At 36.2% G+C, this 12,519-nt stretch overlaps 1 protein-coding gene across 2 annotated transcripts in view; it reads left to right on the top strand.

Annotated features, from left to right (window-relative positions):
- The window catches only part of USP9X (ubiquitin specific peptidase 9 X-linked), a 110,449-nt gene extending 98,166 nt beyond the window's left edge, over positions 1–12,283 (top strand). The window contains exons 39-45 of one of the 2 annotated variants that reach the window (XM_068916456.1): positions 1,939–2,124; positions 3,820–4,040; positions 5,150–5,238; positions 7,553–7,709; positions 8,107–8,319; positions 8,825–8,920; positions 10,446–12,283. In XM_068916456.1, coding sequence (XP_068772557.1) covers positions 1,939–2,124; positions 3,820–4,040; positions 5,150–5,238; positions 7,553–7,709; positions 8,107–8,319; positions 8,825–8,920; positions 10,446–10,580 — 1,097 coding nt within the window. In that variant the 3' untranslated portion in view covers positions 10,581–12,283. The remainder of the gene's footprint in view (positions 1–1,938; positions 2,125–3,819; positions 4,041–5,149; positions 5,239–7,552; positions 7,710–8,106; positions 8,320–8,824; positions 8,921–10,445) is intronic. The other variant, XM_068916453.1, reaches the window with a different exon arrangement.
- The last annotated feature ends 236 nt before the right edge of the window (positions 12,284–12,519 follow it).

Genomic DNA, 12,519 nt, shown 5'->3' with positions numbered 1-12,519 from the left:
CTTTGAATGCAAGGCTAGTAGGACTGCCTGCTTTTGCAGGCACTACCTTCAGAGCCCACTTATACATATGCTGTAGTATAACTGAGATGAAACGAGTATCAGTTTTATAGTGATGAGATGAAATATTGGCTGTGGTCCTTCCAGTATCACCAGTTTTTTGTTATGTGTCTTCTGCGTAGCCAGCATTATGAAATTAGTAATAAATTTAGATTTAAGAGTAGGCGAGCTTGCATCAAATTCTAGATTGCATAGATTCTTTGCATAGAAAGTTACTAGTCTGCATCCTAAAAAAATTAATAAACTGTATTGGCAGGAACATTTTCAGGAGTTTTTCCAAACAAGGATCATTTTTGCTGTTATACTGAGATCAGTCTTACTCACATTCAAGTGAACCACTGTAACGTGCTTTCTCTTAGCGTTACCAACACGCTGAAAATCAGTTGATGATGAACCATTTATCAGGTGGATTAATAAATTGCTGTTTTATTTACTTGCCCTCAGGAAGAGCAATTAAGAGCAATAAAATGCAAGTCGAATGGATACATGGTTGCTTTTGCACTCTCAGATTGATGAAGGCAGCCATAGGTTCAGATCTAGTGAACTATCACAGAGGTCTGCGTTCTTATCTTTCCCAGTTAGGAGGATCTTCTGTCAGTGGCCCGTTTCTCTTTCTTACCTCGTAGCCTGAGTGACAAAGCATCTTCCTGTACAGCAATTCCTGAACAAGATACAGCACTAGTCCAGCAGACTTCCCCTTTTATTCTAATCCATGCGGTATTTTCAGTCTTTTGCGTCAGGTAGTATGAAACTAGGTAATCAGTTCCCTTGGAGATTTCACAAAGTGCCGGTACGTCCTTTCTGAGCCGCCTCTGGTTCTCGTCACCTTGCGCGTGATATAAATGTGCATTTCCATTAGATTACTTTATGGCGTAAGCGTATGTAAGCAAGTGTATCAGTCCAAACTAAGTTACTTCAGTTTTCCCACATAGGATTGACACCCAAAGTTCCAAAAGCTCTTCAGATTATCTTTGCCCACTAAAGGATTTTGATTCCCTGTCTTAGTTTTGATAAACTAAGTGCTTCTTGTTTTTATTGAAAAACCACTCAGGTTCTTATTATCTTTGAAGAAATTATCTTCTCAGTGTAATTCCCTTAAAACGATATGAGTTTTAAGAACAGGACACAATACAATAGTACATAGGCTGAAGCTTATTTCCTTTGTTAACTTGCAGGAAATCATCTTTTTTGTTTTATTCGGCTTCAGTACGAGCTGGAGGAGAAGCTTGTACTGAAAGGACAGGAAGTAACAGTATAATTTTGGAAAAATGAATGCATTTGGTAGAAAATCTTACTTTCTCGCTACACACCTGTCTTTAAGTGGCATATTCCACTGAATGTCAATGAAAATCAGAGTCCCCTTACAAAATTCTCGAAAGTTCTAAAAAGTGGGTTTATCATTAGAGACAGTCTGTAAAATGAACTTAAGTAATCATGTGTATTTAATTTCACCTATATTGTACTGTTTTCTTATGCTTTCTCTATGAAAGCATTCTTTGTCAGGCACTGTTCCATCATGACCCCAAGAGTGAATTTAATGCTGTTATATAGAAGAGCGGTACAATTCTTCTGCTCTAGTTTCTTTCCTTCTTTACCAGTTTTTCATAGTAGTCAGAATCCAGACAGGAAAGTGTATCTGTATAACTTAATTTCACTTCTGGAGCTGATCTCACAATCTGTCCTACCGAGATAAATATGAAATAGCAGTGTAAGGCAGCTAATTGCACTTGTCTTACTGCTGTTAACTGAAGGCTTCTGTATGGATGTGGAGTACTCATTCAGCGAAAGCCACAGTACTTCTTCCTGCAACACCCCGAGTTCTGTGCGTAATATTAAATCATCTGTGTGGTTTTTTTTTTTTTCTTCCTTTCTTGTGTAAAGGTGTAGCAGAAAAGACACAGCTTCTGAAACTGAATGTTCCTGCAACATTTATGCTTGTGGCTCTGGATGAAGGTCCAGGTCCTCCAATTAAATACCAGTATGCTGAACTGGGGAAGTTATACACTGTTGTGTCACAGCTGATCCGCTGTTGCAATGTGTCATCACGCATGCAGTCTTCTATCAATGGTACAGTGAATTTTAAGTTTTGCTCAAATGAACTGAACATATCAATAAATATTTTGTGTGCTTGCTTTGTTACTATGTATAAACTGCATTAGCTGGAAAAGTGTTTGCCTTTTATGTTTAAAATTGTTTATATTTAAAGACAAATATTTATTGATTGTTATAGGCAAATCTGATTTGATATACCAACATATTAAAAAAAAAAAAAAAAAAAAAAAGATAGCTATCCATTCTGGAGTTCATGCTGCTTGATGTATTCCTAAATGATGCAGGAAAATAATTGAGTAGTGATACAAAATATTAGCATGATTTTAGAATAGTTTAAGCTGACTTAAGAGTTGCATAGAGCTCTTCTTTTAATTCTAAATAGGAAATAAAATAACAGATGATTTTTGTGTTACCAGTATAAAGTAATCTGTACAGGAAAAAACTATGGCAAGCTCTAAAGTAGCTAATACAAGTTATCAGTAAGGAGATCTTGCTTTATTGTGGATGTCTCCTAAAAAAGGTCCGCTCAGTGCTCAGTTGCAGCTAAAAGGATGCCAGAAGCCAGGCCTTCTATGCGTAAAAGCACCAACAAGAAATTAGTAGACCACAGCATAAATCAGTATTCCCCACCAGCTGAATAAAGTAGTTATTTTTGAGATGCGCTGACAAAGCATTAGGCTACATGGAATATAGCCTGCTTATGTTCTATATGAAGCATATTTTAGAAAGCCTAATTATGAATTTTTAGGGAAGCTGTTTAATAACAAACTCATTACAGCTTGATGTCTCAGGCTATAACGCCAACAGCCTAGAATGTAGTGTAGTAAGGTTAATGAACTGAAAATTTACTCTGCTACAATAAGCTTCAGAACCTTTTGGCAATTTTAGTTTGGTTTGGCTTTGTGTGTTACTTGGGGCTCATACTGAAAAGATATGCTACCTATGAAAATTAATTGCTTGTTCACTGTATTCATGATGTTTTACAAGAAGACATTGCTTTGTATGATCACTGGTATGATTATTAATTATGATTCCTGTTTGCAGGGTAATTTATTTTTGCTTCAGCATATTAACCTAAAAATTTCTCTCTTGGTATTCTGTGCATCTTTGAGCAATAACTGAAAACGCAACACTGCTAAATCGAGAAACATCAGGAGTGAATCAGCAGTCTTCCCTTACGCAAAATGAAGCCTACAAAATAAGATTTACCTCTCTTGATTCTTTCAAGAGTATACTCTTTTTATCTATTCAGACTGGACTGTTCTACCACAGATGTTCCTCTGAATCCTTGCCCATTGCCTAGTGAACTTAAATAGACTTTGTGTCCTGAAATTTAATACATTTGGACTGTGTTACACAAGCAGGGCAGCAGATACATTTTTAGGAGATGAGAGGATTTCACTAAGGAAACTCTCAGTAATTCCTCCTGATGCATATGAACATATCTACAGCTGTTCTACTTTTGTCACTGCACTCCCTCTCTTAACTCAGAAGTAGCACACTCAGGTGGGCAAGTATCAAGCTTCACAATCAGAAGATTCAGTCGTTCCATACCATGATATTTTTCAAAGCAAATTGACTGTTACAAGTTTTCTTTTGTCTGTTTTTTTTTTTTTTTTTTATTGATGGGCTACAGCAACTTACACTTTGTTGTCTCTGCACTGGAAGTATTTAAGTACCTTTTCATCAGTAATAACTGCTTGTTTCTAGGTAATCCTCCGCTTGCCAACCCTTATGGTGATCCTAATTTATCTCAACCTATAATGGCACTTCAGCAGAACGTAGCAGACATCTTGTTTGTGCGAACTAGTTACGTGAAGAAAATTATTGAAGATTGTAGCAATTCAGAAGAGACTATCAAGCTGCTTCGTTTCTGCTGTTGGGAGAATCCTCAGTTCTCTTCCACTGTCCTCAGTGAACTTCTCTGGCAGGTAAAAATAAAAAGCTAGGAGGAAGATGGGGATTTAAAGGCGTATAATGCAAGATTCCGTATTTATGAATAGAAATGTTGTCATATTAAATGTTGAACTTATATTTGATAAATAAGCTTTCCTTAAGCTGTCATCCTCTGATAGGGTTTTCACTGTTGGGTGTATACATTGTACCAGACTATTATGACAAGTCCTGTTATGAGTTTAGGAAAGCAGTCTAAGCTTTTATGAGGTAGGAAAGCAATGCTAAGGATAGAACATAGTAGACTAGGCTGGCCTTTATGTATTGCAAGGGCATTACCTTCAGCATTTCTGTCGTTGTCCTTAAAAAAGCTCCTTTCATTACACAGAAAGTGAGAATCACTTCCTAAGATCTTCCTTGCATTTATTTTGTATATGTTTATAAGGTCCTCTTTTAAAAGTCTGCAAAACATCCTTGGCTTTAGGCTCAAGAAGGAATCTTGTTTTGCGCTGTCTTGTTTCTCCTTCGTACTCTGTGTAAGGTTAGCTAGACTTTACTACTCCAAATAAAAGGGGTTTTAGCTCTGGATGCGTCATTATAAATTAGTCTGTTTTGGGTTTTGTCCCCTCCTCACCATGTAAACATCACATTTTTCTGTGCCCGTTTGGGGGGGGGGAGGGGGCATTTGAAAGAATCATAATAAAAATTACTTCACTATTAGTTCACTTAACCATTTATTTTGCATTCTAGGAAAACCAATAATTTATTGTCTAGAAGCAGCAGTATCAGTGGAAAACGCTGTTTCGTATTTTTCCTTTTCTAAAGGTATTTTTCAAGGTTGCTTCTCTAGTACCTCATGTTGAGAGTTTCAGACCAATTCTGTTAGGAACTCATGAGGAAATATTTTCTGTTACAAAGGCTGGTTTGAAAAACAAACAAACAAACAAATGTTGGTAGTGTCAGGATTGTGTTTTTTGCTGTTCTTGTTTTTTCAACGTAACAAAAGTGTGTGGTATTTTAAGGTATCCTTTAAATTCCCTGTGCTAAAACAGCAAACTTCAAGCAACTGTATTTTTTTATTGCATCATGTAATCTCTGTGCCTTAAAGAAATGCTGTCTTGCATTCTCTGCATTTTTGCTTTTTAAGGTTGCATATTCATATACGTACGAACTTCGACCTTATTTGGATCTGCTTCTGCAAATCTTATTAATTGAGGACTCTTGGCAAACTCACAGGTTAGTATTTACCTGTCTCTTTATAATTCAAGATTACTGTGTTTGTGCAGTTTGTTTTCCCAGAGATTCTATTGCTAAGCCTTTTCAAGAGGGTTGTTTTAAATCTATTTTTAGTCAAAATGCAGGGGTAAAACATTTTTTCCTTTTTTGTATTTCAATTTGAGATGACTCTAGATCTACAGTTTGAATAGTAAGGAAGGTAGAGGTATGAGACATTACCACGCAGTCCTGTAAAGATTTTTTACATACAAGAGAAATTTTCACAAATGTGCCAGTTAAGCTAAATTCATTGGCGTTTACCGCAAGTTGCACAGATTGAATCTTGGACCCGGTGACAGCCTGGTTTTACTAGCATGAACAGTCATAAGAATGATGCCAAGATACAAATGGATTGTGAAGTGGGGAGCGTGGCATGTTTCACAGAAATAAACATTCAGTACGTGATAATTTTACCTTTTAAATAAACCTCAAATTTCAAACTTAATTTTCATGTCTAGAGAGTAAGGTTTTTGAAAGCTGAGATTTAAAAAAAAAAAAAAAAAAAGTAATTGTTGCACATATTGACTATCTGAGAGAGTTTGAACTCTCAGTCAGTTTCTCAAAAGTTTTATATGGAAGTAGATGAGCTATCACAAAATAAACGTAGACATGCTACTTGGCACTATTTCAACATACCTCTGTTTCATAATTTGTGAATATAGGCAATTTACTATAGGCATAAATCATATGACATTTAAAATACTTTGGGTAAGAGCACCCTTGCTTAGTGAAAACTGACTGCAGCAGTAAGGAGGGAAATCATAAGTATTCCCTGTAGAAGTAGACTGGACTCTTAGGATTTCGTCAGTTGCCTAGACTTTAGAAGATATTCTCAGAGAAGATGGTTACCACATTCCAAAACCTGAGGACTGATTTGAAAGGACTACTTTGTTTTCTTTATAGGAATTATGGCTTAGGTGAGAGAAGAGAATACTCTTTGCAGGCTTTTCAGATTGGTAGCATATATAATGTGATTTGTATGTATTTTCTTCCTGCTACACAAATGCTTTCAATAAGGTGTCTTAAGTCTACAGGACACTACATTAAACATTGAATTTCCTTGGTTGGGATCGGGGGCGGGGGGGGAGGAAGAGGAGAGGGAGTTGCATTTTGGAATGGTTTTTTCATTGAATGTGTGTTGCCCTCAGCAGAGGGGTTCCATCAAGTGCAATTGTCCTCTGATTTCTTGCTATATTTTGCAGTAGTTTGGAGCAGTGGTTTCTATCCTGTTCTTAGTTTTGCTATGATAAGAGTTCTAGTGATCTTTCTCTACTCTTTCAAAAAAAAAAAAAAAAAAAAAAAGATAGTAATCGTCCATAGTAAATAGTAATCCCTTCCAACTGCATTGTCTTGCAGAAAATTAAGAGTCCTTTGGTCTTAAACAGTGTACATCTTTCAATGTTCCTTTTATTCTCCTGCTAATAACTATAGCTGTTCTTTGGCATCAGACCCTCTCTCATGAATTTTCTTGATTTGACCAGTGCAAGTACAAGTTTGGGGATAATAGTTTTACAAGTACCATTAGGTTAAATCAAGTGAAGCAAAGCTCATCATCACTTCCAGATGGTAGCCTGAGTTGTCAGCTGCCTGGAGACCAGTTGTTGGTTGTTGCCAGAGACTTAAGGAAAAGAGGGCGTTTACTTTTCCTACAACAAGTGTAGTTCCTTGAGGCATTGTCAGTGTAGATTCCTTGGCGTACTCTCTGATTTTTTTTTTCAAAGCCAAAAGTATGTGGATTTCTGAAATCATGTAAGAACTTGAGGTAATCAATTCCACTACCCCTCATTCAAGAGCAGAATGTGCAGAAAGTGTATTTAGTTCCAATGAATGCCCGAGTCCCTTATCCCCACGCACATATATGTATATCTTCAGAGGAGCTGTATTTATCTTGGAGAACCGTAACTATAAGGTGAGTAGCCATTCTATTGAAGATATAGCTATTCCAACTGTGTAGGGACCTGTCGTGTTTAAAGGTCTATTCTATAAATGCAGTCGATCAGAAATGAAAAATTTACCAGGTAAGCTTGATTCCTGTAACTAGGATTAATCATATCTCATTCAGGAGGTTTAAAAAACTGACGTGCTTAAACATTCCCGAATGTTCTGCTAAAATTATAAATTATGCCTGCATTCTATCAAGTTAATTTTTTTGATTAAAAAATAACTGTTATCAAAATGAGAGTATTCACTATATGAGTCATCCTGTTTCTGATTACACTGTAACTGAAGCTTGAATTCAGAGATTAAAATTCTAACTTTAAATTCTTGTTTGCAGGATTCACAATGCACTTAAGGGAATCCCAGATGACAGGGATGGACTGTTTGACACCATTCAGCGCTCTAAGAACCATTATCAGAAAAGAGCTTACCAGTGTATAAAGTGCATGGTAGCTCTCTTCAGCAACTGTCCTGTAGCCTACCAGATCCTTCAGGTGATACCTTTCACTCTGACTCTTGCTGCTTTTTTTTCCCCCAGTTCTGCGTAGAAAATATTACTCAGTTTTCGTTGACTGGATGAGTTGCTACTTCCAAGTGAAGCTCATGTGGACCTTCCTATACTAGAAGGTCAATATGTGGCATTGAGAGCATTTGTGATTGTGTAACGTAACTGCAAACTGCAGTAACTGTGAATTCACGCAGACTTCCCTTTAGTTACCAAGTTTTCCTTGAGTAAAAAGGATACTGGAGGGAAAATAAGAGAGCGCTTTAAATAGCAGCTTTAAACAGCAGCTTGTACAGTTGGTGATCTGTTTTATGAGGGCTAATTTTTAGAAGGAAAAAAATATTTGTATTTTTAAGAATTATGATGTGTTAACTTTCCATCTGCAGAGCAATGGAGATTTAAAGAGAAAGTGGACCTGGGCGGTAGAATGGCTCGGAGACGAGCTTGAGCGTAGACCATACACTGGCAATCCCCAATACACCTATAATAATTGGTCTCCACCAGTACAAAGCAACGAAACATCAAATGGCTACTTCCTAGAGAGATCACACAGTGCTAGAATGACTCTTGCAAAAGCTTGTGAACTCTGCCCAGAGGAGGTAAAGAATTAATTTGACATCTGGTAAAAAGTAAAATAAAATGCTTCTATAAATAGCTAATCTTAGTGTCCAGTCGTTACGGAGGTAGCAATTTAATAAGTATTTTATAAATAGAGATTTATGCAAGAGTACTTTCATTGACTTCAATTGTATAGTCCCTTTTTTTTTTTTTTAACCTCTTTTATTACTGTTTATGTGGACATCTGTCCCTTACAGAATTATCAACATTGAATTGAAACTGACCAGTTAGAGTCGACTATGAATGGAAGAGGTGTGGGGGTTTGTTTTGTTTTGTTTTTGTTTTGTTTTAATTATACGTCAATAGTAAGAAAGTTCTTACGTAGCACAATACAAGCTGCAGGTTATTACTGTTCTTTTAGGATGATGTAGGGTAAATGATTTTTGTCTGAGCATGCTTGAAATGGTCGTTTACAGATATTGGTTCTAGGTAGAAAAATCAGTGCACATTTTACCTAATTGAATTGAATGTTCTTTCAAACTTCAGGAACCAGATGATCCTGATGCCCCAGATGAACATGAGTCTTCTCCACCTGAAGATGCCCCACTGTATCCCCATTCACCTGGTTCCCAGTATCAACAGGTAAAGAGCTCAGAGTTTGACCATTTATGCTTAGTCCAAGTTTGCTCGGGGTTTTTTTTGTTTGTTTGTTTGTTTTTTACACATTGAGGCTAACTTAAATTCTACGTATTTAGCCAGAAGCGTGTTGTTATGAAATGCTACACTTAAAGGTATGGGGATAAAGATTCAGCTTCACTTTGCCAGGAATAGTTTCATCATGAAAATTCTAATGTGAGAATTTTAATGTTTATCAGATCGAGGATTAATCATGTATGAAGGTAGGAGAGAGGCAGATGTCATCCCAGGCTAGTACACTCTGAATTTGATTCAGTCTTTTTTTTTTTTTTTTTTTACATTGGAAAGTACTTTATTTTGGGAACTGCTTTCTTGTTTTTTAATGATAAATCAGGCTTGAGGTCTTACTCTTCGATTTGTGTGTTTGGAAGACCTTCTTAAAAATATGGATGGGTTTATTTTATATCAAACTCGTCCTTCAAAACATAACTACATATAACATTCAGATCTGTTTTAGGTTAAATAGCTGCTTTGTTAACATCTTTAGTGGAAAGCCAGATCTGAAAGAAATCATGCCAGAATTTTTTTTGGAATGAATTGACTAAATTTATAGATCCCCTATTCCCCTATTGCCATTTTTCTTTTCTTTGTTCCAATCATTTTATTTATTCTGAATCTACTAATGTAATTTCCTTTCCTGCCCAAACCCATTTCCCGTTCATCTTGCTTTCCTTACTTGGTGTTTTCAGCAGAGCAGTTGGTAAGTGATGCAGATCGTCCCGCTCCTGTGGAATTCAGACACACGTAACCTCACTGTTACCCGTGTGATGTGTTCACTTTCTTGCAATAGGTGGCATTTCTCACTAACACACACAATCCTCATGTTCCTAGTTTCTCTGCAATTGGTCAAACTCTGCAGAACAGCAGCATAGATAAGATAATGTCGTTTGCTAGATGTGTGTATGATCATTTTTAAATTGTACGATTTTAGGACAGCATCTGGAGAAAAGGACTAGTCTAGATTTTATTCAGTTGTATAACTTTAAAGTTTACCCTCATAATAATTAAATGTGCTACCTAAATACAGGTATGTTTTCTCTAATGTTTTTCCAGTGTTTTAGGAAAAAAAAATCAACCTAGTTGAATCTGTTGTTTAAAATATGTGCTCAACTTAATGTTTGCAGCACATAGGCAGTCTCTCTTTTCATCTCCCTTTTTTTCTTTCTTGCTGCTTTTGCTTTGCATGTAGACGTTTGTTATTCAAAGGGTGAAATTACTACTTAGCTAATCCTTTTATCTTTACAAGCGCAAAGTTTGTTTACTTTTGTGTAAATGAAAACGGTAAGTGAAGGATATAATTCACAGGAATGAAGAAACTGTGATGTGTGTTCATACAGTTATTACTGTACAAGGTGTTCAGTGTTTTGGGGATATTTTTAATAGCTTGAATGCAAAGGGCAAAAACAAGTAACTTGATAGGAAGCAGTCTACAAGTTTGATGTCCCTTCAAAATGTTTATGCTTTATTGCAGAATAACCACGTGCATGGACAGCCATATACAGGCCCGGCAGCACATCATATGAACAACCCTCAGCGAACTGGCCAACGAGCACAAGAAAATTACGAAGGCAGTGAAGAAGTTTCCCCGCCTCAGACAAAAGATTAGTGAAATGCACATAATCAATTAACTTGCTCCATCAAGACTGTGCACCCAGGCCTTACAGTCCAACCTTTCTCTGTGTCTGGCTAATATTTAAAACTAGAAAAACTATTCCTAATCAACATGGAGTGGAGAGTCTATTCACTGTCTTATCTGCAGAAAATTGCTGTCAATATATAACCCGCCTGCAGTGGAAAGTGTATAGTGTTTTGTAATAAATGGCCTGATGCTAATGTGTAAATGGCAAAGGTGTATATAGTATATTAATGTTTGACTGTTAATTCTTAAGCAAGAAACTTTTTTTTTGTCTTGATGAGACTCTCAGATCTACAAAAACAAAAAATAATTTCTTGATATATCTGCTGCGCTCTGCAACCAGTGTTGCCTGCCTCATGGCAGTTGGATCAACTCCTTTACGAAAAAGCCTATCCATGTCAACCACAAAAATAGTTTCATGTTAATTCTTTGCCACTGGAGTCGATTTTACTATGAGCAACGTAATGGCTGGTAACCTTTTAATTATTTGGTTGATGTGGAAAATTGGTGATGTAACATTGTTTCTAGATCTTTTTTCATTGCCTTTTTCATTCTGGTATTAGGTTAATCACTTTGAAGCTATAGTTATGCTGTAACATTTAGCATGGCTTCACACCAAGTTAGTGTAGCCAATGGGGGTGGGGGGGGAACGTGACAGCAGTTGTCCCAATGTGACAACTGTATTGCTCAGAACTTTTTCTTCTTACACCTAGACTATAAAATGGGGAGGGAAAATGTGACAAACAAGTGGTTTTCAGTTTCACATATGTTCCTCACATCCGATGTTTGACAGTTCTGTCTCTGGGTGGGATAAAGAACACTTAGTTTTCAGTAATAGGAATTTAAAAGATTTAAAACAAATATGCAAAAATTTGCTATGCCAGGATGCCTGGAGCATAATAGACTGTATTTGGTGTGCTTGTTTTGTTTCTTTGGTAGAGCTTATTAGATAAACTTCTAACACTTTCCTTCTACTGCATCCCAGTGAAGTGGAAGTCAACAAAATCACACAGTACTTGTGAGTGCCACTGCACCAAGTTAACTTGCTGGTTTTCTGCTCGTTCACAGTTCTACTTGAAAGCAAGAATTGTCTTAGCTCTTTATCCATTATACAGGAAATCTTAACGTTAGAAGCAGGGTTTAATTATAAAAGAAACTACTGGTTAGTCAAATACAATTCTGAGGTATCTCTATTCCAGAATAAACATTTGTTCAAAGACTTCAAGAAACGCATCAGTAAATACTGTATTTAAATGAGAATTGGTAACTTGAATGTGTGTAATTTTTTTGGAACCTGTCTAAAAACCAAATACCCCTGCAAAACAGATACAGCCCACCCTATACTATTTAAATATTTTGCTGTTTTATTTTATAGAAATTATTTTGCTGAATTCACAAATAGAATTTGATTTAAGAAGAATGTTTTGTCCTGTGGTGTGTGTTGTTTTGGGGTTTTTTTGTTTTTGTTTTTTAATGGACTGCACAGAAAGGTGAATTCTGTGCAGTGGCACTATGCTGAATTCTGGAACATCAGTCACATTGAAATTCTGTGCACAAAAAAATTTGGCCCTTAAGAATAAAATAATCAGGACAATTACACTGTAAAAGTTTCTTAATGTGATTTATCTTGTACTTTTTGTATGTTTTTATATATACATATATATATTTAATGAGCACAAGCTTGATGGTGTTTTTTACAAATGAGTTGATAGAAACAAAGCTGCTTATCAAATTAAAGGTCTGTAGTTTTGAGATGAACAAAGGAAAATTCAGTCACAAGTGCATTCTTATGCATTTAGTGTAATAAGGGAGGGACAGAAGATTTTTGAATATGCTGTGTAGCAAAGATCACTTTTATGCTTCCATGTTTTCTCTAGTGCTCCAGTTAATTCAGATCTTTTCATAGTTT

The sequence above is a fragment of the Struthio camelus genome, chromosome 1, assembly GCF_040807025.1.
Source record: "Struthio camelus isolate bStrCam1 chromosome 1, bStrCam1.hap1, whole genome shotgun sequence".
NCBI classification, from domain to species: domain Eukaryota; kingdom Metazoa; phylum Chordata; class Aves; order Struthioniformes; family Struthionidae; genus Struthio; species Struthio camelus.
This window is presented reverse-complemented; position numbering and strand designations above follow the sequence as displayed.